Raw genomic sequence first — 27931 nt, 5'->3', positions numbered from 1 at the left:
AAACCCAAATTGACATTTGCTCAGTACATTGTTTTCACTGAGGAAATGTACGAGTCTGCTGTTAATGATAATGTAGAGGATTTTCCCAAGGTTGCTGTTGACGCATATCCCACGGTAGTTATAGGGGTCAAATTTGTCTCTGCTTTGTGGATTGGGGTGATCAGTCCTTGGTTCCAAATATTGGGGAAGATGCCAGAGCTAAGGATGATGTTAAAGAGTTTGACCCTTGTGTAGTCTTAACATTCTGAATACTCCCCTTGTCCTAAGGGTCAGAAATTACCCCCTTCACTAAACCCCTAAAATGTATTTTAAAACCCAAATCTATTTTGCATGAAGAAACAACCTGTCATTCATCACAAACTTTGTGAATATCTAGGATTCCCCTCTTCACAATGTAGAAAGACTACATTTAATCAGTGGACACCACTTCTTTTTATGACAACACACCTGTAATAATTGTAGAGGTTTATTATTATTATTGCTAAAGCTACTGCATAGGTTTAAACATAATTTTTTAGCAAGAGATAGCACTTGTATAGCCTAATAAAGTAGCATAAATGTGCAGAAAGTAGTTTTGAATGAATTTTATTGAAGGGAAACAATAACAGTCTTGAACTGTTTTGGTAACATAGTGATATATTCTTATATACTGTACAATGAGGAATTCAACTACAAAATACTAGTCTTCTCCCATTTGTTTAACCATTGACCCCACCCACAAGGTGTATAAACAACAGCAATAAATAAGAATAAAATAAGATAATAGATACAAAACTAAAACGTGATAAACATAAATCAATCAACTTTAATTAGCATATGTAGGACAGTATGCAAGTGTTGTGTGCATGGACTTTACAGATGTGTTTCTCACATGTGCAGCACATAATATTTGTTTTAAAGTCCTACTGTGGGGGGCAGAATTGGCATCTCTTCTCTTGCCTGCCCCTGCTGCAGCCTCAGGTGGATCAGGACAAGATTCAGCCCCCTGAACAGCTTTCATGCCGTTCTTTGAATGTGTGGGGTTACAAGTGTCTTTCCCAGCTGCTCCAGGAACACCCTCCTCTTGGTCCGCTTATCAGGCATCCAGGTAGGATTGATTTTGTTCCATATCACGAAGGCATTGTATGAGGACACATCAATGATGTTATGGAAGATGACCAGGAGCCAGCGGGCAGTCATCCTCCTGCAGCTGTAAGTTCCAATCACCTTGTCCAGGTTGTCCACGCCTCCTTTGTTGTAGTTATAGTCCAGGATGATGGCTGGCTTCCTGCCCTCATGATCACTGATCTCAGCTGTTTTGTGCAGTGTGCTCAGGACGACCGCATTCTTCTTCCTCTTTGGGAGGTAAGAATCTATAGTGGTGGGGGTGAAGGCAAACTTTGATGAGAAGGCCTCTCTCCCCCTTGTTGTGAGGAGTGCAGGGGGGAGCTCAGGCTTGTTCTTTCTAACTGTGCCAACCATGGTGATCTTCCTCTTCAGGAGCTGCTGGCTGAGTTCATAAGAGGTGAAGAAATTGTCACGTGACATTGTGCCCCCTCAGTCCATCTGTCACATCAAGCACAACCTGCATCCCCTGGTTCTTCTCCGGGCCTCCATTGGTCAGCTTCCCTGTGTAGACTTGCATCCCCTGGTTCTTCTCCGGGCCTCCACTGGTCAGCTTCCCTGTGTAGACTTGCATCATTTTTATTTTATAATATTTTTTTTTATTTCTATTATTTATTTATTTTATTATTATATTTCTATTGTTTAATATTTTTCTATTTTTTTATTATTATTATTTTTTCTATTTTGTATTTTTTTTTTTTTTTTTTTTTTTTTTTTATATATTTATTTTTATTATTTTTTAATTTTAATTTTATATTTTTTTTATTTATTATTATTTTTCTTTATTTTTTATTTTTTTTTGTTGTTATTTTTGTTTCACTGTATTATTGACTATATGTTTGTTTTTACTCCATGTGTAACTATGTGTTGTTGTATGTGTCGAACTGCTTTGCTTTATCTTGGCCAGGTCGCAATTGTAAATGAGAACGTGTTCTCAATTTGCCTACCTGGTTAAATAAAGGTTAAATAAATAAATAAATAAATAAATAAAAATCTTCCAAGCGTAGCTGGATTGTGCGTCACAGGCCACCCATATCTTGATGCTGTACTTTGCTGGTTTGCTGGGCATATATTGTTGGAAAGGACAGCGACCTTTTGACAAAATAGATTAGTATCAGTAATTAGTATCAGTGTCAAAGAAACCAATCGCATAAATCAATGATAGTACAGCAATACATAATAAAATGAACAGTGAAAATCACTTACGTTACAGATATGAATATAAAAATGTATCTCTGAATGAAACCAGTTGCTCATCCACTGTTACTTCAGGCCCAGGGTTGTAGAGGTATGGCAGACGCTCCACCCACTTCTCCCAGACCTCTCTTACGACCGCCAGTTTCTCTCTCACATGTCTTGCAGGTTTTGACTCACGGTTATCAAACCGTAGCATTCATGAGAAAGTGTGAAAGACTTTCAATGGCATCTTAACACGGAAAATCGCCCTGCCACTCTCTGCATCCCAGAGACTACATGTAGCCTCGTCTCGAGACCTATACACCCCCGCTAAGATTAGCAGCCCTATGTAGGCACGCAGGTCAATCTCATCCATCCTTTTCCAGTTGTCTCCATATTTATGGAAACCCTCCAAATGTGTCATATTCAGGATGATTTTTTCGATGGCTGGTGTGATGAACATGTAGAATGTTGAGGCGATGTCCTGGGCAACTGCATGTCTTGTGGGCCCTGGGGTCCTAGGCCCTGGGGTCATAAGGCCCCCTGGGGTCATCCTTATGACAGTTCGTGCTGCCATCCTGCCCTGGTTGTCATATGGTGACAAGGACCATGTTATTTTGCTGTTCTTTGACTAAAATGTCTCTCTTTCAGCTTGGGGGATTTCTTCTTCATCTGAAGATGATGCATTGTGCTCTGGGTTGTATTCTTCCCCATTTTCTTCTTCAGATGCCTCTTCCTCTTCTAAATCATTGTTCTCTTGTTCTTCCTGGACGTCTGAAGAAATCTGATCTTTGACCTGTTGGGCACTGAAACGTGCACTCATGGCTTCAGCAGAGAGAGAACTGGGGGGACTGTCATCTGCAGCACCTTTTATAGCCTCTGACTTCATTCCCCATTAGTAAACAATGCTTTTAGGAAATGTTTATTTTGTCTTAAATTTTGTTTATTTTGTCTGAAATAGTTTTTATTTTGTCTGTGAACTTGAGTCGTGTGGGGTCGTGGAGGGGAGATGCTGCACAACAAAGTTTTAGTTTTGTCTGAGTTCAATCAGTAGCACACAATCTCTGTCTGTCTGTCTGTCTGTCTGTCTGTCTGTCTGTCTGTCTGTCTGTCTGTCTGTCTGTCTGTCTGTCTGTCTGTCTGTCTGTCTGTCTGTCTGTCTGTCTGTCTGTCTGTCTGTCTGTCTGTCTGTCTGTCTGTCTGTCTGTCTGTCTGTCTGTCTGTCTGTCTGTCTGTCTGTCTGTCTGTCTGTCTGTCTGAAAAACCAGACATAAAATGTAGATTTTTATTACATAAGATGTGTTTTAAATATAGAGAATAGGCCATCTGTTTCTGTTTCTATTCTTCCTGACTAGTTATTATGGACATGGTTTTGTGATTTCACAACTGTGTTACAGCTCTCATAATATGTAAATGAGGTAATGGAGACTTTTCGGTCCGTCCGTCCGTCTGTCTGTCCGTCCGTCCGTCCGTCCGTCCGTCTGTCTGTCTTTTCCCTTTCCTTTCCTTTTCTTTGTGGTGTGTAAATTATTTTAGAACTGCCGGCTCAAAAATTACCCTAAGAGAATCTTTGTACCCGGATGGTGTACAGCTGTTATGGAAATATGAACAAAGGCAGTGTTTCACTTTTTATAATGTTGGGGTCACTCTTGGAAATTTAGGGGGTTTTCTCTGCTGTTAAACATAGTGGCGGGTCATTTTTGACCCTTAAGACAACATTAAGTATAGCCAATTGGAATTTGTGGTCTGTATATTTTATAATTTCATTGAGGATACCATCAACACCACAGGCCTTTTTGTGTTGGAGGGTTTGTATTTTGTCCTGTAGTTCATTCAATGTAATTGGGGAATCAAGTGGGTTCTGGTCGTCTTTAATAGTTGATTCTAAGATGTATATTTGATCATGTATATTTTTTGCTGTTTGTGGTTTATCCACACATCTCCATTTTGGATAGATAACTCTTCGTGTTGTTGCTTGTTTAGTGTTTTCCAATTTTCCCAGAAGTAGTTAGAGTCTATGGATTCTTCAATTAGATTGAGCTAATTTCTGACGTGCTGTTCCTTCTTTTTCCGTAGTGTATTTCTGTATTGTTTTAGTGATTCACCATAGTGAAAGCTCAGGTTTTCTGGGTCTCTATATTTTTGGTTGGACATGTTTCTCAATTTCTTTCTTAAATTTTTGCATTCTTCATCAAACCATTTGTTCATGTTGTTAATTTTCTTCTGTTTTCAAATATACTGTTTAGGTTTTCTACTGCCAAGTTTACACCTTCACTATTACAGTGGAACGTTTTGTCCAGGAAGTTGTCTAAAGGGGATTGAATTTGTTGTTGCCTAATTGTTTTTTGGTAGGTTTGCACATTGGCTAACTGGGCTATCTGCATTGTGTCCCGCCACCCGCCAACCCCTCTTTTACACTACTGCTACTCTCTGTTCATCATATATGCATAGTCACTTTAACCATATCTACATGTACATACTACCCCAATCAGCCTGACTAACCGGTGTCTGTATATAGCCTCGCTACTGTATATAGCCTGTCTTTTTGCTGTTGTTTTATTTCTTTACTTACCTATTGTTCACCTAATACCTTTTTTTGCACTATTGGTTAGAGCCTGTAAGTAAGCATTTCACTGTAAGGTCTTCTACACCTGTTGTATTCGGCGCACGTGACAAATAAACTTTGATTTGATACGTTCCTTCCGTCTAAAGCATTTCTTAATATTATTCAGTTCCTTTGGCTTTGATGCCTCATTATTGAGTATTGGTCTGTTCAGGTAGGCTGTGATTTTGCTGTGATCTGATAGGGGTGTCAGTGGGATGACTGTGAGGTCAGTGATAAAGGAGTCTACAGTAATACTGCCAAGAGATGAGCTATAGGTGTACCTACCATAGGAGTCCCCTCGGAGCCTACCATTGACTATGTACATACCCAGCGTCCGACAGAGCTGCAGGAGTTGTGACCCGTTTTTGTTGGTTATGTTGTCGTAGTTGTGCCTAGGGGGGCATATGGGGGAGGGAATGCTGTCACCTCCAGGTAGTTGTTTATCCCCCTGTGTGCTGAGGCTGTCAGGTTCTTGTCCAGTTCTGGCATATAGGTTGCCATAGACTAGTACATGTACCTGGGCCTGGAGAAAATAGATTTCCCCTTCCAGGATGGAGAAGCTGTCTTCATTAAAGTATAGGGATTCTAGTGGGGGGATGTAGGTAGCACACAGGAGGACATTTTTCTCTATTGAGATCATTTCCTTTTTAATTTCTAACCAAATGTTAAATGTTCCTGTTTTGACTCATTTAATAGAGTGGGTTAGGTCTGCTCTATACCAAATTAGCATACCCCCTGAGTACAGTCCCTCTTTCACACCTGGTAGTTTGGTGGATGGGACTACCAGCTCTCTGTAACCTAGAGGGCAACCAGTGGGTCCATCTCCTCTATACCATGTTTCTTGTAGGATGAGAATGTCTGTATTTCCGATTTCTTTGATGAAGTCGAGGTTCCTGCTCTTTAGGCCAAAGGCAGATGACCTCAGGCCTTGGATATTCCAGGATGAGATAGTGAAGGCTTTGTGTTACATAAAGTGTCCAATGTTGTTAGTTGTGTGGCCTCAGGCCAGTAAGTGTGAGCAGAGCCTGCTGAGTGTCTGGTACATGCCATTGGCTTGGGCTAGTGTAATAGTGGGGGTTGGGCCTGTATGCCTGCTCACGGCCTGTGCGTATGTGTGACTTTCATGTTGAGGACCTCTTTGCGGGAGTGGGGGGACATGGGGTGGGCAGGGGTCTGATCTGAGGGGGTCTGATCTGAGGGGGTCTGATCTGAGGGGGTCTGATCAAAGAGGGGGTCTAAATGGGGTGTGGGCGTTGTAGTGGTGTTGGTGTTGGATTGATTGTGAGGACTGCTGTTCATCGAATGAGTAACTGTTTATAATTATGTGATTAAATAAATCAGGTAATTATTAACTCAGTAACCTGGGGAAAGTTTGGCTTTATAGGGTTTCAATTTCGCAAATTAACTCAAATAATATTGATTTTACAAGTGTCGCTAATTAATTAAGTCTCATTCTGAACGTCGCATCATCTAGGAATCTGCACAAACCAGAGTCCCACTAAATAAGTCCGTACCACACCAATTGAGTTGATGATTTATTTACTAACAAGGTAAAATTATAATATAAGATACACAAACACACAGTCTAGGCTATTGATTAGAACTTAGTACAATGAAACAGGTCCCTAGCGGAACAACACAATATGACACGTGTTACACAAAATGGGGATTTAAAAAGAGGGAGAGAGAAAAGCACACTTGGGTACATTTGTAAACTATGCTTAGTTTAGCCCTAACACCTTGCCCTGAACTGCCGCTCTTATGGGTCAGAATATAATGACATAATTACGCGTCGAAGGTCTCCGATGGGGTGTCTCTTCGTGGACCGGGTTTCGGCTTCTCCTCTCATGATGGCACTTCTTCGGTTACCGGGTGTAACTCTCTGATTGTCCACACGATGTCAGTGTTCTTTGTCTTAGTGGTCTGTTTCCTCGACCTTGTTCTGAAAAGAGGTCTTCTGAGGACAGCCAGCCGTGTAGATCAGGGCTCCAGCATAGGAATTAAAGCAGTGTAGACACACGATTCCTTGGAGAGTGGTAGCCGGGTGATCCTGCTTGAATTCACCCTCTTAGACACAGCTACTCAACAGTAGCATAGATTGTTAAAAGGTTCCTTTGTCTTCTTCAACCTCGTGTTGCGTTTTGGGGTTACAACTAATCGGACCTTGGCTGCAGCTCATGGTCACCTAGCCGTGATAATTCTTAACTCACGTTTTATACCCTCGGGTCAGAAATGGGCGTTTTTGCCTTTAGGGCAAGTTCTCTGGGCATAACTAGTTACAAGGCAAGGTCTGGACTTTACTCAGATCCAATTTAGACAACTAACTTCACATTTCATCTTTACAAAAACATTGTTGATCTGGATATTTCCCACACAACGTACAGTATGCAAACATCAGGTACACATACTGTGAAAACTCAATGTTTTCGTTATAACGTTGCCATTTAACTTTTAGTAACATAACAAAAACGACATTCATATTCATATTCCATCTATTGTCATTACTCCTATGTTGGCTGACGAAACATATTGTCCCAAAGTCCATTTATTGCATGTTACTGTTCTGAGGTAGGTTCTCCATAGGCCCATCATACGTTCCATTCCTCCACAGTGAGAGGACAAAGGGATTTTGTCTGCTGCCTTGAGATTTATAATGGGCGTGAGCTGTCATAAACCTCCATACCTCTCGATCTCTCCCCCTCCGTGTGACACGGAACCCAAACCGGCTGCGCGTGCGCCATCGTGCATGAATGTATTTTTCCCCCCACACCAAATGCAATCACGACACGCAGGTTATAATGTCAAAACAAACTCTAAACCAATTATATTAATTTGGGAACAGGTCGAAAAGCATTAAACATTTATGGCAATTTAGCTAGCTAGCTTGCACTTGCTAGCTAATTTGTCATTTTTAGCTAGTTTGCTGTTGCTAGCTAATTTGTCCTGGGATATGAACATTGAGTTGTTATTTTACCTGAAATGCACAAGGTCCTCTACTCCACCAATTAATCCACACACAAAACGGTCAACCGAATTGTTTCTAGTTGTCTCTCCTCCTTCCAGGCTTTTTCTTCTCTTGACTTTATATTGTGATTGACAACTTTCATAAATTAGGTGCGTTACCGCCACCGACCTCGTTCGTCTTTCAGTCACCCACGTGGTAAACCAATGAGGAGATGGCACGTGGGTACCTGCTTCTATAAACCAATGAGGAGATGGGAGATGCAGGACTTGCAGCGCGATCTGCATCAGAAATAGAACTGACTTCTATTTTAGCCCTTGGCAACGCAGACGCTCATGGGCAAGCGCAAGCACTGTGGGTGCTATAATTGAAAAACATAGATTTCTAAATTTATTTTGCAACGCTCGTGTAGTCAGCCTGAGAGAGATGTCTCTTGTAGGAGTGTGGTCCACACGGAAACCTGACCCGAACAGGCCAGTCATGACAGCATGGTTGACTTGGGGGGGGATTTGATTGGTTTGGGTGTGGATGTGGCTGGTGGTGCTGTGGTCTGTAGGTCCTCTCGGCGTGGGGGTCGGAGGTGGAATATTAGAGCTGTCAAATCCACAAGCAGCTCTTGGCATTGCCGTTGGCTGCATAAAGTCGCATTAAGAGAAATCCCATGCAGACTTGTAAACAAGTTTGACCACTGGAATGTAATATACACCTCGATTAGGCTGATAAAAATCCTCATTTCATTTTCAATTTGAGCTTCATTATTTCTATATAGCCTACACTTTCTCGCTCTGAACATCGCCAAAACATCAGCTACACGGGTGTCGGGTATCGCCAGTTAAGGCTCAGTTAGGGCTCTACTCTCCATATCGCTGAAGCGTTACAGATTTTGCAATAAAAAAAAAAGTTAATTCCTGATTGAGCCGACATGTGCAGCGTTTAACATGAGTCGCTGAAGATTCAGACAACCCATTCCCCTGTGTGTCTGTGACATGGTGTGCCATCAGCTGTTAAGAGTTCTTCTACGAGGACCCAACCCTGTTGGTGTATGACGGGAGAGGTATAAGAACTAGCAGCTGCTTACTGCACTACATTAGTTGTTCTCTAAAGGTTACTAGCTAATGATGCATTATGGTTGCAGATGCCAGGGAGTTTCAGACGACATACCTCACAGCCAGCCATATAGAGTAATCATACCTGGGGGGGGGGGGGGGGGGGGTGTTCCTGTAACAAAGGAAGGGCATCTGTCATCTAAGGTTTAAGTATGTTGACATCGCACCATGTGATCGTTCTTTCCGTGCAGAACCAGTCCTCAGGTAACGCAACCTCATGGCAACAAGGGTTCATGACAGAAAAGGTGGCTTGGTCTCACACATCTTTGTGTCCCTGTGAAATGAGACACTCAGGGTGGACGTGCCTTGCGGTGGTTCCTTAACTACAGCGATCTGAAAGGCACAGATCTTATGGTGCCACAATTTACTCTCCAAATTGTTTGAAAGTATATAATTTGACCTGGATAGTTTGTGTGTATGCATTGATGTGTGTGCCTTTAAAAACAAACAAAAAACTAGGTCTGTCGTTGAGCTGTCTTGTCTATTGATGTTCTGCATTATGTTTTGTGTGGCCTCAGGAAGAGTAGCTGCTGCTTTTGCAACAGCTAAGTGAGCCTCATAAAATACACCCCCCCCCCCCCCCCCCAAAAAAAATGTAGTTGATTTAACAGCTCAAGTATTTGACCCAGGTGTGACAGTTTGAGCCCAACCCACTGTTGAGACAAATGGAAAAAGGCATCCCTGTTAAACACAAACTTCCTGGAATTTCCATTTGGAAAATGTTCCAGACATGCCCTCAGACAACCATATAATCAGGTAGGTACTATGCTGTTCACTTCACAGCTGTAACATTCTGTTCATTCCTAGAAATAATCAAACTTATGTTTAACATACTTCACTGTATCAAGACTACAGCTTTGAAAGTAAATGGTAGAAAATGCCATTCTTCAAAACAGTAGGTTTCACTCTTCGTAGAAAGAGGAACAGGTTGAATATGACTGCATGTAGTCTAGCGGTTAAGCGCATTGGGCCAGTAATTAAAAGGTTGCTGGTTCAAATCCCCGAGCTGACTTGGTGAAAAAAATAAAAATCGTTCGATGGCCTTGAGCAAGGCACTTAACCCCTAAATTACTCAAATGTAAACATGAACGTTTGCAGTAAAAATTAGAGAAAAAAATATATACAAAATTAAGACAATTCTTTGTGCAAATCATACAGACTGTTCAAAATATTATGGTCCGTCACAAATAATACTACTTAGATCTGATTCATGATAAAAGGGTCACTTTTATATAAAAGATGTTTCAGTAGACAAATGAAAGTGAAAGACAACTTGACAAAGCATGGCTGTGAAGACATCCTCAGGTAGATACGAGTTTAAACTTCTAGACAGACCCTAAAATGGGGTCTCCTTGCGTTCGAGCCATCCTGTGAATGTTCTGTTAGTGAGACAGTCTGTACATTCACAGAGCTCAGTTTAACATTAAATCACACATTCTCTTTCAGGCCACAAACAGAACCGAAAACACAAAAAAGAAGGTTGCAACAGGGGGGGGACATCCAAACTACGCACAAATACAAATAATTGCATAAATCCTGAGACAACATACAACAGGCATTTTCAACATACATTTAGTCAAATTGTGATTTTTGTATCTTCAGCCATGAGTCACATCCCTTGCAGTGTGTTTTAAGTTGAGAAAGAAGATACAAATTTAGTTGACCAAAATTGAGGGAAGTTAGAGTCCAAGTCTAAAAATAAACAGGAAGATTGTTCCATGCACAAAATCATACACTTCACAAAATTAACTCCCTCCTAACTAACATGGGCAAGGCCTCCTTGAGTTTGTCACTAGTTCAACAAATGCCACCTGAGGAACACAGTCAATAACCCAGTGTTTGGAGGATCCCAGTGGACCAGACCCCATGTCCTTCTCTGTCAGAGCAGGAGAACCAATGTGGCAGCTCCTTTAGAGTGACATCACAATCAGTCCTCTCCTCAGCTGCAGTTATTCTGGAGTTGATAAGAGTCTCTGAAATGTAGAAATAGAATCCATAGAACAGATTGTTTGTATGCTCTGAACATAGTGTGTTTATGACTGATTGACTGACACTATGAGCCCCAGGACTCAGAGGGATGTACAGTACGGCGTCCATTTTCCTCTGTAGTGCATTCCTTAGGCTGCAGCACACCTTCCCAGTGGTCTGGTACAGCTCAGGCCAGTATCTCGATGGAAAGTTAACCAGCAGAGGAAACATCAGATGAGGTGGGCTGGGAGGGACAGGCCGCTCCTCTCCTCACCCGACCTTAGGCCCAGTTTAGCCACGCTACTGCTCTGCAGCTGGGGACATGTGATTCTCTTCTGACTGCAGGCCTGGAGGGCAGGGTTGACAACCCCTCACACCACCACTGCATTCCACAGCCACCGAAGGGAGACAAGCCTGCATTCCAGACACCACTGCTGAGAGAGAAAGAAGATAAGCGTTAGGAATACCAAGAACTCTGAGTTGGTCCATGAGAATCATTCACATTTCTGTGACCACTTGCCACATGTCTAGCAACAGCTCATATACAGGAAGTGAGAATGTAGATACTTCAGTGTGGACCATTAAAACAGCTCATATACAGGAAGTGAGAATGCAGATAATTCAGTGTGGACCATTAAAACAGCTCATCAGTATAGTGTCTCATCATGCTCATCAACATACCATTATTCATGCTTTATGACAGAGAGAAATACCCACAAATGTAGGATAGGAGTTGTTCCCATTACTTTTTTGTTGTTGTATTAATGTAATATTATTGCAAATAAAAATACCTCATGCCTTAACCCTAATTTTGGAATAAACCAATACACATCCAGGCTTATCATGATTCTAGACCGACAAGTACTGCTTGTCAGCTCTGGAACCAGAAATCTGTTCAGCTGTAGATACATTGTGGTGATTCCTCTGGGTTCTGTAGCTGGAATCTCTTATCCCACTCTTTCTTTGTGGCCTCAGATATTTTAGAATCTAATTTCCTTCCCCTGCTGTTAAGATGGAACAGTTCATTTGAAGAAAAAAAAAAAGTTACATTCTGAATTGCATTTTGGGAAATAATGCTCTTCGGTCTGCGGGAGCTGTTTGTTTGTGTTGGTTTCTGTTTGTGTGTATAGGTGTGCCTAACAGACACCAAAGCATTGTGGGTTACAGCAGATAGAGACTGCTGGAGGTAGTCTAAGACAGCTTAATGAGCTCATTACCATAGCAGAGCGGAAACCTGGGTAGCCCCTCGTCTCAGAGCAGAGCGGAAACCTGGGTAGCCCCTCGTCTCAGAGCAGAGCGGAAACCTGGGTAGCCCCTCGTCTCAGAGCAGAGCGGAAACCTGGGTAGCCCCTCGTCTCAGAGCAGAGTGGAAACCTGGGTAGCCCCTCGTCTCAGAGCAGAAACCTGGGTAGCCCCTCGTCTCAGAGCAGAGGCTGGATAATACAGCAGGAGCCCGAGTCTCCTCTCAGTATCTGCTACCGAGGCTACACTCTCTCATCAAAGCTACCGAGGCCTGTACCCATTTACCATGAACACTAGAGAGCGGCTGCTGCTCTCATATTATAGTGCATACATATTACATAATACATGTAAAAACTGTTTTGTTTACGTTGACTAATATGCTGCTTATACCACTGCAGCGAGTGTTTGTGTGTCACTGTGCGGGTGTCCTGGCAGTCCCTGCAGCTGTTTTTAATTAAAACATTTTAAAAAATCCACCAGGGTAGACGCCGAAACCCGGCCCCGCCAGGGTAGACGCCGAAACCCGGCCCCGCCAGGGTAGATGATACCCAGCACCACCAGGGTAGAAGACGAAACCCAGCACCACCAGGGTAGATGATACCCAGCACCACCAGGAGTATTACCCCCTGCTGCCAGCCACCCTATCACTGTTTCACAAGTACGGCACCTTTAAATATAGTAGTTATCTTTCTATTTAAAGTCAGGTTTCACATTGAGCTGCGTTCACGTTGCAAAGCAACTAATCTCAACTCAGTCCTAATGAGGTGAACTCTACAACCTCAGAGATCAACGATCAGTCGTCACCACCTTCACTACCATCAGACAGGCTCAGACAACCCTGCCTCGTCTGTGTGCGTCTCAGCCTGTCTCGACTGGCTCTTCTTCATATTAGTAAAGGGTCAAACAGCCATAAACTCTCCTCTGTGTTACCTCACAGTTGGCCTTTCACCTATTTCCTAACACCAGCCCATACCAGTGAGTCTGGTTATTCCACTACATACAGTACAAGCCAGAGAGTCTGCACCCTTTTCTCTATATAGTGTACACTACTTTTGGCCTTGACCTGAGTGTACACTCCTTTTGGCCTTGACCTGAGTGTACACAAAATCAGGAGTTGACTAGTTCCAGTCCTGGGCGGAAGGATGTATTTTCACCAAAACCCTGCAGCCTCTACCAACCCGGAGTCAATACTGCTACCCCACAACGCACTGGACCATGGCCTATCATCGCTCTGTCTCTGATGAGTTGCCACCTGATTGGCTCTGCCCAGTTCCTCGGTTTCTATGTTTAATCATTGTTAGCTACACGGAAATCTCCAGAACAAGCGCGTGTTTAATGATAAGAAATGCATCAAAGGCTACACACACCCAGTCATAAATCCAATGGACACCCGCTGCGTCAAACTGAAGTAATCAAGGGGCTAATTTCAGTTTCGCAAAGTGTCCCTTTCCCTTAAACATCTGCTCATTAGACCCCCCCCCCCCCAAGCTCTGTCCGTGGGCTAACAGCCTAGCTCTGTCCGTGGGCTAACAGCCAAGCTCTGTCCGTGGGCTAACAGCCAAGCTCTGTCCGTGGGCTAACAGCCAAGCTCTGTCCGTGGGCTAACAGCCAAGCTCTGTCCGTGGGCTAACAGCCAAGCTCTGTCCGTGGGCTAACAGCCAAGCTCTGTCCGTGGGCTAACAGCCAAGCTCTGTCCGTGGGCTAACAGCCAAGCTCTGTCCGTGGGCTAACAGCCTAGCTCTGTCCGTGGGCTAACAGCCTAGCTCTGTCCGTGGGCTAACAGCCTAGCTCTGTCCGTGGGCTAACAGCCTAGCTCTGTCCGTGGGCTAACAGCCTAGCTCTGTCCGTGGGCTAACAGCCTAGCTCTGTCCGTGGGCTAACAGCCTAGCTCTGTCCGTGGGCTAACAGCCTAGCTCTGTCCGTGGGCTAACAGCCTAGCTCTGTCCGTGGGCTAACAGCCTAGCTCTGTCCGTGGGCTAACAGCCTAGCTCTGTCCGTGGGCTAACAGCCTAGCTCTGTCCGTGGGCTAACAGCCTAGCTCTGTCCGTGGGCTAACAGCCTAGCTCTGTCCGTGGGCTAACAGCCTAGCTCTGTCCGTGGGCTAACAGCCTAGCTCTGTCCGTGGGCTAAAAGCCTAGCTCTGTCCGTGGGCTAACAGTCAGACAGCATACTAATGCAAATGAGCATTGTCTTACCATTAGTTGTGCCTGACAAATTCTAACATAAAACATTGTTCCTAGCAGACCCTGGATTGAGACTAACTGTGGGACAGAGAATACAGCAAACCAACACCCCCTTCAATGATACATGCTTCTGAGGGATACATAGTGTAATAACTCAAGACTAATTGCTGGCTGCAAGCGTTTGAAGAAGCCCTACAGCGCTGCCGACTCATCTGTTTTAAAGTGATCAAATTATAGTCTGAAGATTAAGTCGGCCATTTTAAGCACATTCTCCCTTTGTATTCCGCACCGTGGAGAAAAGACCAATAAAAAACCCTATTCGTTTTATGCAAATGATGCTGCGCCAAGGGCCATAAACGTGACAGATTGATTACTCTGGAGACTCAAAACTGAGTGGGGGCACGTGCCCTGAGTTCACCCAGTCTCTCCCTCGCTCTCTCTCGGGGGGGGGGGGGGGGGGCTGAACACAGACGCCATTATAAAAAGGTTCATTCAGAGAGTGTTCCTGGTGGTCTTTAATAAAACAGTATTGAGCGGCGGCAATGGGCCTCTCCTCCCTCCATCCATCCATCCATCCTCGGCCCCTTCTTTAAAAACAGCAGTCTGGGGAGACCCACTGAAGCCTGCCCACCGGCCTATGACCCTGTCCAGGTGTGCCCCATCACAGAGCCGCCCACCGCCTCAGGTTTCAGTTGGAACAGTTAAAACGGGCCTGTTTCTGGGATGTTTGTGAGAGGGGGGGGGGGGGCAGAGAAAGAAGAGGGGAGACAGGAAAAAGGAGGGAGAAAGGAGTGAGTGAGAACAAAACAGCCATTGCTAAGCCTGTTGGGTGTCCGAGGAGACCTCGTTGAACTTTGTGCTCAGATCTCCAGTTACATCTGCCTGTAGGCCTACACCAGCACAGTGTTGGGGCTAAGCTAGGATACCTCTCCCCCCACATATGTCAGCTAAGACCCAACTCCTTCAACTCATGATTAACTACTCTAAGGTGCTATACAAGCAAAAGGAAAACAGAAGAAATCCACAAGAAATAATGTCATTCCAGCAGAGTTCCTATTATTTTACTCTAAAATAGTTCAATTAACTCTGCAATGAGTGAAATTAACACTCAGTGGTGTAGAATAAGGATTGAGTGTGATTGTGTCATTCTTACTGTGTAGAATAAACACTCAAAACCACACCCATCATTATACTTCCCAGCATGCTCTATTGCAGTTGCAAAATGTGTTCGTTTCAAAACCTGTTAAGCATTAATCTTATGCAACACAAAGATAAAATACCATTGGATTAGTTTAGAAAAATCTATCTGTTTACCTTATTTCACCTGTTACTGAAATAGTTGTTCCAGTTTAGATGGTTTAGGCAGTCTACTCATCTTCCTAACCCATCCTTCTGGGGTGAATCCAGGAGGGGTTTCTGTTGTTTTGGTTTTGAGTCTCTACCTATATTCTTTTCCCTTTCATACAGTTTTTAGCTGTATCCATTTTTTTCAATGTGTTAAAACTGTTGCACTGGTATCTTGACGTAATATTACTGGTGTAATTGTTAGCATGTTCCTGCTGCCATGTGTGAGAAATGGAGCTCACTCAACAATCTACACTTAGACCTCTGCTCTACAATAAAACAGATTGTTTCTTGTCTAGACTAGGAGTCTACTACAAACCATAATACGAGTGTTTACAGTCACAAATATTTTTGTCCATCAACAGGGAGTGAATGGATTGTGGCCTGAACCTGTGGTCAGACCCATCTGGAGAGAAGACAGCTGAAAACTAGCTGATCATTACACTAGAAGAAACCGCCAAGACAACTCAAATCAAATCTCCCCACCCCAACTCAAATCTCCCCACCCCAACTCAAATCAAATCTCCCCAAATCAAATCATTACCAATGGAACTGAAAGCCAGACCTTTATTCCTCTAGAATTAGAAGGAAAAGGGTGGTGTGTGTGTTTGTAGTATGAGTGGAAGACAGGGTGGTTTCATAAGCATATAAAACACAGTAATAATAATCATTTTCACTTGTATAATGCTTTTCATAACATAAAATAAATCTCAAAGCACATAAAAAGCTAAATAAATAAAACATTTAAAATTGAGATGGAACGTCTCCATCTGGCTTCGGATGAAAAGCTAGGAGTTGAGACAGTGTGGAAAGGCCTTGTAGCTTCAGCGGAGGAAGCATCAATGGTACAGCCAGAGAGAAGCAGTGTGACAAATTGACCCAGAGCGCGTCTCTGGCGGTCAGTTCCTACATAGGACCCGCTCAGCTCTGTAGGTACTGGTTCTCCATTGCCGAACATGTAGCGCCCACCTGTGTGACGCCACGGCTGCTGAAAAGCGCACAAACAGCCACCACATTTTAGCCGTGGTTAAACGTTGACTTGGAACTTTTTTCGTGCTCAAACTCCTCCTCTTTCTTTTTCTAACAGAAACAAGGTGGGCCTTTGGTGTTTCATCGATGTGTCATTCTGGTCATGCACGCCGCGACCAACGTAGTTAGTTGTAGCGAGCCATTATGTGTTGATGTCATTTCACAGGATTTGTTTTTGAACAGAAGCTGTGGAGAGCGGTAAGAAATGTCCCTGCTGTAGAAAAACGTATTCATCCATTTTTCTTTTGTTTTAAAAGCGTTTAATGACCTGGTATGATAGTGCATTGATCAGTTACACCGTTTAAAGACATAATTTTTTTGCCCAAAGTTGACCTTTAAGAACAGTCCCTGAGCCTCTTCTGCCATCTCTGGACGCAACATGCAGTATTTAAAAAATAAATAGAAAATCCTGACCGATGAAACCATAAAACCCAGGCTGCATTATTTGAATCCAACAGCCAGCTAGCTATAAGCCAAAATGTATGTACTTTACAACTGAGAGTCAAGTCTACGAGATGTAAGTGATCAATCCTCAGAGCAGTCAAACCTACAAAATGTTTTTACTACAAATTTGTAGCGAACTCTCTAGCAGCCAACTGGAGTGTTGTCAACACGAGGGAGAGAAAAACCCATGGCTTTCTTCTACCCTGGTTGACAGCCTTGGGAGAAACATATTTTTAAGGCTCCTGGCTGCCAAGCAGTGCAAAATATAGCTTCTCTTCTCTGTTTCTCTCTCACTCGCCATCTACACTCCACACTGCCTTTCCCTTACTACTCTCTTCTTTAGACCGCTGACATGGTTGAGATGCAGGCGTCTTGTGTGTGTGTGTATCAGTGGAGGCTGCGGAGGGGAGGATGGCACATAATGTCTGGAACTGAGTGAATGGAATCGAACCATACCATTCCACCCGTTACCACAAGCCCATTCTCCCCAATTAAAGTGCCACCAACATGTGGTGTGCACACACACGCACACGTGTTCAAAAGTTGAGTCACTTAGAAATGTCCTTGTTTTTGAAAGAAAAGCTAATTTTTTGTCCATTAAAATAACATAAAATTAATCAGAAATACAGTGTAAACATTGTTAATGTTGTAAATGACTATTGTAGCTGGAAACGGCAGAATTTTTATGGAATATCTACATAGGCGTACAGAGGCCCATTATCAGCAACCATCACTCCTGTGTTCCAATGGCACGTTGTGTTAGATAATCCAAGTTTATCATTTTAAAAGGCTAATTGATTGTTAGAAAACCCTTCTGCGATTATGTTAGCACAGCTGAAAATTGTTGTGCTGATTAATGAAGCAATAAAACTGGCCTTCTTTAGACTAGTTGAGTATCTGGAGCATCAGCATTTGTGGGTTCGATTACAGGCTCAAAATGGCCAGAAACAAAGACCTTTCTTCTGAAACTCGTCAGTATATTCTTGTTCTGAGAAATTAAGGCTATTCCGTGCGAGAAATTGCCAAGAAACTGAAGATCTCATACAACGCTATGTACTACTCCCTTCACAGAACAGCGCAAACTGGCTCTAACCAGAATAGAAAGATTGGGAGGCCCCGGTGCACAACTGAGCAAGAGGACAAGTACATTAGAGTGTCTAGTTTGAGAAACAGATACCTCACAAGTCCTCAAATGGCAGCTTCATTAAATAGTACCCGCAAAACACCAGTCTCAACGTCAACAGTGAAGAGGCAACTCCGGGATGCTGGCCTTCTAGGCAGAGTTGCAAAGAAAAAAAAAACATCTCTCAGCCATATCAAAGATTAAGATGGGCAAAAACAACAGACAGCATCCCGGAGTCGCCTCTTCACCGTTGACGTTGAGACAGGTGTTTTGCGAGTACTATTGAATGAAGCTGCCAGTTGAGGACATGTCATCCTCCCAAGTCAAAACAGTAGTTACCCACAGCCATCTCTACCTCGGCACTGTTTTAAGAAAACGTTGAGCTGTTCACTGCAGCTGCATCGATAAAGCCAGCCAGCCACACAAACATCCTTCCCTCCCGCTCCCAAGTCGTCCACATGGTCCTCAAATCAGCCTGCCAATACCGCTAAACTGCATTGGCCTTTTAAAATCAGGATTGGAATGACTTTAGTAGCGTATTTTATACTGAAAATATAAAAATGCAACTAGCTAAAATTAACAATTTTACTGAGTTACAGTTCATATAAGGGAATCAGTCATTTTAAATAAATTCATTAGGCACTAATCTATGGATTTCACATGACTTGGAATACATATATGCATCTGTTGGTCACAGATACGTTTAATATATATTTTTTTTAAAGCAGGGGAGTGGATCAGAAAACCAGTCAGTCTGGTGTGACCACCATTTACCTCCATGCAGTGTGACACATCTCCTTCACATAGAGTTGATCAAGGCTGTTGACTGTGGCCTGTGGAATGTTGTCCCACTCCTCTTCAGTGGCAGTGCGAAGTTCCTGGATATTGGCGGGAACTGGAACACGCAGTCATACACATCGATGCAGAACATCCCAAACATGCTCATTGGTGACATGTCTGGTGAGTATGCAGGCCATGGACGAACTGGGACATTTTCAGCTTCCAGGAATTGTGTACAGATTCTTGTGACATGGGGCCGTGCATTATCATGCTGAAACATGAGGTGATGGATGAATGGCACAACAATGGGCTTCAGGATCTAGTCACGGTATCTCTGTGCATTCAAATTGCCATCGATAAAAGCTTATTTCTGCCCATACCATAACCCCACTGCCACCATGGGGTACTCTGTTCACAACGTTGACATCAGCAAACCGCCATACACGCTGTCATCTGCCTGGCCCAGTTGAAACTGGGATTATTCCATGAAGAGCACACTTCTCTAGCATGCCAGTGGCCATCGAAGGTGAGCACTTACACTGAATTTAAAAAAAATCTCTATATATATTTTTTTTAAATAAGTTACGACGCCAAACTGCAGTCAGTGAGGACAACGAGCACGCAAAAATTCTTCATCTGCTGTCTCGGTGGCTGGTCTCTGACGATCCCGTCCCGTTGGAATACTGCCAAATTCTCTAAAATGACGTTGGAGGTGGCTTATGGTAGAGAAATTAACATTAAATTATCTGGCAACAGCTCTGGTGGACATTCCTGCAGTCAGCATGCCAATTGCATGCGCCAAAAACTTGCAACATCTGTGGCATTGTGTTGTGAGACACAACTGCACATTTTTGAGTGGCCTTTTACTGTACCCAGCACAAGATACACCTGTGTAATGATCATGCTTCTTGATATGCCACACCTGTCGGTGGATGGATTATCTTGGGCAAAGTAGAAATGCTCACATACAGGGATGTAAACAAATTAGTGCACCAGATTTGAGAGAAAAGCTTTTTGTGCGTACGGAACACTTCTGCTATCTTTTATTTCAACTTGTGAAATATGCAACCAACACTTTACATGTTGCATTTATGTTTCTGTTCAGTGTAAATTGTGGTTGCGACTGCCATAACAAATTGACGCCCCTGTTGCCACATCCTAGGACCTAGAGGATACAGCCTGAGGCCTGTGACCAGCTCACAGATATTGCACACTCCTCACCAAGGAACTGCAGTGTATTGCAAGCACAGGCCTGAACTCTGTCTTGCTCCTGTGCTGAAAGTGATTGAGGGCTAGAGCGACGTGGAGCGGCTCTGTGTGTCTGTAATTACTGCCAGGCTGACATTCCTATTTCCTACTGCTCCATAAACTACTGACTTCGCCATGTTTATCATCCAACACCCAGCCAGAGACCCAGCCAGAGGCCCCGATTAGATAATGTTGTAGTCATCGGCAACCATGACAACCATGACAACAGAGGACTGAAACTGTGTCGGTCCCTTCTGATGTCCACCTGTGCCTGGGGTCACTGATACTGGACTGACAAGGGAGGACAAATGACTGATCTCGCCCGACCGAAAGTGTTGTAAAGTCCTCGAGCACCTGGAAAACTATATAAATCCAGTCAAATATTTGTATTAAGGCCATAGTGTAGTAAGGGGGAACAACTATGAAGGAGAGTGATGCTTTAATATCGACTGAGAGCAGAGTGGAACAACGTGACTTAACCTCTTCCTGCACGCCTACTGTCCTCCACATTTATAGGATTTGGGTCGATTTAGAGGGGGGACGCATGTGTTAACACATTTTTTTTCACTTTCTTTCATTCGTTTGTTTCCAGTTCTGAAGTTTGATTTGAAACACATGGATTTGTTTTGTCGATGATTAATCTCTTTAATAGCTCTGCAGAGACAAACCGCCTCCTCATTTGCAAGATTCTTTAAAAAGATATGTCCTTGCCTGTGCCGCCCTCTTAATATGGTTTATCAATTAATCTCCCCGACAACTTTGAGACACTGCGATTTCCATTCTTATTGTTTTTAGAGTTTAACCTGGGTCTGTGTGACCCGTTATGTTTTCTACGTGTTTTAAGAAGCAACTCACCAATGATCCTAACAGCCACTTCTTCCTGTTGCCCCGTCACTACGCTGAGAGGTACTTCCAGGTGCTGACGAAAGCTGTGGGGATCAGCGAGTAGGGCACGCTGGTCACGCTATCCCACGAGTCTGTAGAGGGGTCGTAACAGTCCAGGGTCTTGCACCTCTGAGCCCCAAAGTATCCCCCCACCACGTACAGCCGATTGCCCGACGCCACCGCGTGACAGCTGATCCTCTTGGCCATCACATCCCCGAACTTGGACCACTGGAACGTCTCACTGTTGAAGCGGTAGGCCGAGCTGGCCGAGAACTCGGTGTCTCCACCGATCACTACGACGTGGTTGCCTACGACAGCCGCCGCCGTGTAGCGCCAGAGCTGAGGGCAGGAAGCAGGCACCGTCCACCTGTTCTGGACCGGGTCGAAGCACTGCACCTTGGGAAACTTATCTCGGTTGACGCTGGTGCCCCCGAAGACAAACAGCTTGTTCTTGGCCCCCACCACTGCAGCATTGCTAACCCCCTCTCTGAGAGGAGCTACAAGGATCCACTTGTTGGTCTGTGGGTCATACTGCTCCACCTGTTTGAGAGAGACTGACGGAGAGGCTGGGAAGGAGCCAGCCAGAGAGGTGTGTCCACCTACAACGTACAGGATGTGATCAAGCTCAGCTGTCCCGTGTCCGAACCTGGCCACCAGCATGGGCGCGGCTTTAGACCACTCATCATGCAGGGTATCGTAGACCCACATATCTTTGGAGGCCCCGTTCTCAGAGCCCCTCCCCCCAGTCACGTAGACCTTGCAGCCAATGGCACAGGCGCTGCACTCCTTACGAGGGCTGGGGATGTCAGTTTTCGGGGTGATCTCCTTGGTCTTGTTGTCGATCATGTACACCTTGTCACACATGAAGGTCTGACCACCCAGGAGAAGCAGGGCCTGGCTGACCTTCCTGGGCCTGGCACAGAACCCTGTCACAATGCCATCGTTCTGGAGGATCCTCATCTTACATCGCACTGCATCCTCCACGATCTCCCGGCCCACTTTGTGTCCCATCACCAGCTCCTCAGAGGCCACGTTCTTCAGCAGGTATGTCTCGGGCAGCAGGGCCAGGCGCACACAGCGCAGCAGCTCCGGCAGGTCACCCAGCCTCCTCTCTATGTCCGCCTTTACCCAGTCTATCACAGCCTCGTACACCAGGCTCTCATCCTCCACCTCCAGTTCCTCGCTGAACACAAGCTCCTGAACCTTGTCTTTAGGGAGACTAAGGAAGTCCTCCGTCTTGTTGAGGGTGGCGAAGTTGGCCAGGCACATCCTCCAGGAGAGCTCGTAGAGCCGCTGGCACTGGCGGGCATCTGACAGCAGCATCATGCCCAGGCAGTTGGACGGTGCCAGGTTTTTCTCTAGGAACTCAGAGCAGGCGTCTCGGATGTCGTGAAACTGGAGCATGTCCCCGGCCTCCAGAAGGGACTCTGCGTTCTCCTCGTTGATGATGACGCGGGCCGAGTAGGCATAGTCTAACAGTAACTCCAGCACCTCTGGGTGCAGCGTGTCGCGGAAGTTGACCTCGGCATCGCGGCTCTCCCTCAGGCCTCCGCTAAACATGGCCTCAAAGTAGCGGCTGCAGGAGGCCAGCACTGCACGGTGGCAAGGGAAGACACGGTTCCCGGCCCTCAGGACCACGTCAGTGAAGACTCTTCGCTTACGGAGCAGGTTGAGCTGGGTCAGGAGGCTGTCCGCATGAGACGTCTTGTGGAATAGCTGGATGTTCATGGAGCCAGAGCTAGAGCGGGACTTCCTGTTTTCATGGTTGCTCACAGACATCTTGGACCTGGAGGGCAAACAAACTAAATGTTATTAAATATATCTACATATATTGTTCTAAAATGTCATTATGAAGTATCAATTTCTTTAGCTTTACAGGCTTGACATGGTCTTGGATATCAAAATATGTTCCGCTCCCTTTACAGACTTATTAGGGACATTTAACATTACTAAAATATGTCTAGTGAGCCCTATCGCTCTTCAACATCAGATTTGCAACTTCTGTTTACACTAGCCTTGGGATGTGGTGTGGCCAAAGCCACATTCCTGTTTCATGTGTGAGTAGTTTTGGGGTGGGGGTGCTGTAAAATGGGGGGGGGGCTGGACAAATCTTTTTGCCCATGCTGGAGCTGCAGACTGGTATATCCGCTAATACAGGACTATTAAAGCCCAGTGCACTACTTTTGAGAATTTTTTAAACCGCCCCCCCCCTAAAAAACATAATATTTTATGATTTATTGATGCAGCCCCTACTTCCTGCAGCTATGGCATACCTTAAATACCGTAGTATATAGACAAACAAAATAAGGATAGAAATTCAAACTATACAGGAGCTCCTCATCTAAACCATGCTGCACACTTGATTAATGCAATGATTGACAAATGTGCAGATATTTTAAAGAGCCTTTAATTTTCTATTTGGCTAACAGAGCAAAAATGCTGTCCACCGGTATTAAAGGAAATTCTTGCAAGGACAGCTGTTGTTTTTAATGGAGTGGCTACAGATAAGGAGTTCCTGTATTCCAATTTGCCCAGACGTAAAAATAAAACATCTGTATTTTTCAATCTGCTGCTTGGGGGGGGGGGGGTAAGTAAACTTTACTATTTATATTTTGAACAACTTTTACTCCACTACATTCCTAAATAAAATTATTTACTTTTTACTCCTAACATTTTCTCTGACATCCAAAAGTACTTGTTACATTTTGAATGCTTAGCAGAACAGAAAAATTGTCCAATTCACACACACTTATCAAAAGAACATGCCTGGTCATCCCTACTGCCTCTAATCTGGCAGACTCACTAAACACAAATGCTTGGTTTGTACATGTTGGAGTGTGCCCCTGGCTATCTGTACATTTCAGAAACAAGAAAAAGTGTGCAGTCTGGTTTGTTAAACATAAGGAATTTGTAATTATTTATACTTTTGATACTTAAATATATTTTAGCAATTACATTTTCTGTTGATACTTAGATTTAAAACCAAATACTTTTACTCAAGTGTTTTTTTTACTGGGTGACTTTCACTTTAGTCCTTTTTATTAAGGTATCTTTGCTTTTACTCAAGTATGACAATTGGGTACTTTTTCCACCACTGCTGATATGCTGAGCGCTCCGCCTCCGTATCCTTGATCGCCTTTGTCTGGTCACTGGTGAAGACTACAAACTTCATGTTTTACACAAAACTGTTCTTACTATTGCATCACCTCACTAGGCTTTTAATAAGCACAATGTCATGTTCTTTATTTTTTTCAGGAGGGGAGTAGTCTAAATGCAGCTATTTACATTATCAACATATTCGTACAAACTTTGTCGTCAGTATTCCAAACATAAACACGATACAAAAACAGTCAATCTAGCGATTTCAAGTTCTTAGATGCGGAGTTTACATGCAGCTATTTACTCTCGCCGCTATATCAGCATATGGCGTAACTATGGTACCGAGCGATGCATGACGAATGCGCCCATTTTCAGACTATTTTTACCCGTCTGGATACAGATATACGTTCAGCTGCAAGACAGACACGCAGTCTAATTGGCGATTGTACATGACTTTTTCCATCATCATTGCAAACATTGGATAAGATGCGCAGTAGGCAGACAAGTCGTGTTTTTTTCCTTCTTCCAGGAACTACGATATGGCAGCAACTATAAAAAGATTAGCCCGCATCACACAAAACGTGTCCAAACTATAGGGGACTGGGTTGTGCAACTACAATATCAGTTAAAACAGACAGCGAACGTTATAGCCTTCATACTATACATGTTTTGGATTGTTCGTTCAAATCGCCAAATGTTATATGTCTGCACAGCTTAAATAAAATACGAGGCAGAGACATAAGCTACATCATCGTGGTTAAAAAGAGGGTTCGTAAAGAGATAAACGTGAAGGGAGGGGGGGGGGGGGGGGGGGAGAGCAGCAGCTACGAATGCGTAAAATAACGTGTGCAGAACGTGATCCGGATCCGTAGTTTTAACAAAGAGGTTTCTGGACGGGCGGGGCGAAAACGTATCTGTAGCCATGGCCTTGTCTTTGCACTGTAACACTCAGAGGGGGTATGTGGTATAGATGTGGTAGATCTCTCTTTCACAGATATTTTAAAGATGCACTAGTTAGATATCTCTCGGCAATTTCCTGGTTCCTAAAATTCTAAGTATGTTTGTTACAAAACAATAAAGTATAGTTTAGATAATCATTGTACCATCTAAAACTATCTTTATTTATTTTTAAACCTAACTTAAGTATATAAATAGCGCACATAGAACAGATCTGCTTCTTAGACTTGCCATCAATGAGAATGACAGATCTATAACACACATCTACGTGAATTTGGTCAGGTTGCCCAAAAGTGTATAATTAGACCTAGTTTGTGTTGTCAAAGTAGTGTAACGAAGCCCTTACCCTGCCAGCATAGATGTTAAAGCAAACATTGAAATGTAACCCTGACACTCCCATTCTGAATAAATACAAGCCTGGCCACTAAATGTCATTAGTCTATAAAGACATTATCTCTTATCAGTAGGATGGATCCGGAAATGAACTTTGGACTTGGAAGATGAAAGGATACATGATAAGGTTTGTGTTTACACACTGGCAACAAGGGAATCAAAAATCATCTGTCAAAATCTACCAGTAATCAATTAATTACTGACAAATGAATAAAAATAGAATTTAATCCTCATTAAATACCTAGTTATATTATATATAACCAGGTGAGGTGAAGAAGTATGCTACCTGGGTGTGGACATCACTTTCCTGGCTTTTATCAGCATTTTACGCCTATGAATCACGATGCCAACCTCCCATGACTGTTCCCTCCGTAGCTAGCTCATTTTAGACGGTGCCATAGGCAACGCATTCAACTCCCTGTGTAAAACCGAACATCACCTTCAGGCTATAAATTGTCCAAATTGTGCAACACTAAAAGCAAATTAGGTAACTTATTTTTTAAAAGACTTGTTCATAATATTGTTTGATAGCCAAAATGCAATTCAGAATTGAATTTTTTCAACAAATTATATACAATTAATTTTAGTTATTTCAGAAAACATTTAATGCCTGACGAGCAGAGGGAACTGTTTAATAAATTGAACTATTCACATTTCATGAGGCTTATTTATGTCCCAAAAACAACTGCAAATCAATACATTAATAGAATAAGGGCCAATAATAAAAGGGATAAGAAACATACAAGCATTGTGCTTAACCAAACTTCTGAAGCGCAAGGACTCCAACACGACACAGAGTGAAATCCCATTCGTTTTGTGCAGTCTTTTGTGCATACTTATTAGTAGCCGCCAAAGATCTGGACAGTCTTTAAATGTAAACCATGTCCAGCATGCGCTCAGTTTCTTCCGAACTTAGATCAGCCTGGCAAACATACACGGCTACTATTGCAAGCTCCGGATCAACGGATCGGATGTTACAAGCAGCTAGTTATATTTCGGAAGTACAAGAAGTGACAAAACAAGCACGTATCTCTGTGATCGAAACAAATCCTTACCTAAATCGTCTTGGAGCAAAGCAGCAATATCCGACCAAGACACAATGCAATGGGCACCCAACTTCTTCGGTAGTTTAATGTATTAGTTCACGAAATAGCTTTCTAAGTAACGAAGTTCAGACGATGTTTCTCCTGGATAGCTGGAACACTGCTAACCCATCTGTTATATTTCTCTGTGTTTTTAATACACAATAAATGTAAGCGTTTGCAAAGTTGTTCACAGTGCGTCTGCGTTGTAGACAATATCGACAGCTGTAACGAAGCACAAGTTACAGCTCCATACGCTCCTCCTACTCATGTCTATGCATGCTCTCGTCCAATCACAGCAGAGAAGAAAGTTTGAGATTTCCCCCCTGAACAATTGAATAATAGATTAATATTCAGCTATTTTTTAATTTTCTCATTTTTATTTAACCTTTTATGTAACTAGGCAATTACATATCCATTTTGTGACAGACACCAATACTTAGTCAAGCTGTTTTATCATTGTTTATTTAATATATATGATTTCTTTAATGAAACCGTTTTATAAGGGTTTGCTATACACTTCGTTCACCAATATGCTTGCATGTCTACAGACAAAAGAGGTCTATTGTACTACTACTGACTTACATGTACAGTACACATTGTTATGTAAGCTTGGTCAAAGTCCAATAATACAGACTATGGCTCATTGTTTTTGGGAAATTCTTGTAATTTTCTGAAGGATTTAGTATGGTAATCAGGGATGTAGATTAGGGGAATTATAAGTTATTACCGTTCCAATTAGCACACATTTTTGTTATAACACTGAATGGATTTATGCTCAGAGAGTAATCTCTGGAGTATAACATTAATGCCGAACTCAAAATTCCCCAATAGTATGCCATACCAACAAAACAAATGTGAACACATAGAGAGAGAACCCCAGATAGAGGCAGCATGTATCAATCACATTTATTTTATTAAGACCTTTTTACATCAGCAATTGTCACAAAGTGCTTTACAGATACCAAACATAAAAGAGCAAGCAATGCAGAGGCAGAAGCACAGTGGCTCGGAGGAACTCCTTAGGCAGCATCAGACTGTCCCAATCCAGAGGGGGAGAGACTTCATCACCTTCCTCCCTGTCTACCTGCCTGCCTGCCTGCCTCCCTGTCTACATGTCTGCCTGTCTACCTGCTTCCCTTTCTACCTGCCTGCCTGCCTGCCTCCCTCCCTCCCTCCCTCCCTCCGTCCGTCCGTCCGT

General features: G+C 43.5%; 1 protein-coding gene across 3 annotated transcripts; it reads right to left on the bottom strand.

The window, feature by feature from the left end:
- Positions 1 to 10160: 10160 nt before the first annotated feature.
- Positions 10161 to 26968, bottom strand: enc3 (ectodermal-neural cortex 3). Of its 3 annotated transcripts, none has more exons than XM_055943803.1 (3): positions 26704 to 26968; positions 21170 to 22985; positions 10161 to 11355 (listed from the first exon to the last, which is right to left on the bottom strand). In XM_055943803.1, exon 2 carries the CDS (start codon positions 22976 to 22978, stop codon positions 21209 to 21211), a length of 1770 nt encoding a protein of 589 aa, XP_055799778.1. In that variant the 5' UTR covers positions 22979 to 22985; positions 26704 to 26968; the 3' UTR covers positions 10161 to 11355; positions 21170 to 21208. The 3 variants fall into 3 exon arrangements, with proteins under 3 accessions (XP_055799778.1, XP_055799779.1, XP_055799780.1); XM_055943804.1 differs by having other exon boundaries at positions 10161 to 11352; XM_055943805.1 differs by lacking the exon at positions 10161 to 11355 and adding an exon at positions 14816 to 15064.
- Between the last annotated feature and the right edge of the window lie 963 nt (positions 26969 to 27931).

Source organism: Salvelinus fontinalis, chromosome 14, assembly GCF_029448725.1.
Source record: "Salvelinus fontinalis isolate EN_2023a chromosome 14, ASM2944872v1, whole genome shotgun sequence".
NCBI classification, from domain to species: Eukaryota; Metazoa; Chordata; class Actinopteri; order Salmoniformes; family Salmonidae; genus Salvelinus; species Salvelinus fontinalis.
Note: the sequence above shows the minus strand (reverse complement) of the source record. Positions and strands in the feature narration are given on the sequence as shown.

Coding starts and splice junctions, on each gene's coding strand:
- enc3 (XM_055943803.1), bottom strand. CDS start 22,978: ATGTCTGTGAGCAACCATGAAAACAGGAAGTCCCGCTCTAGCTCTGGC.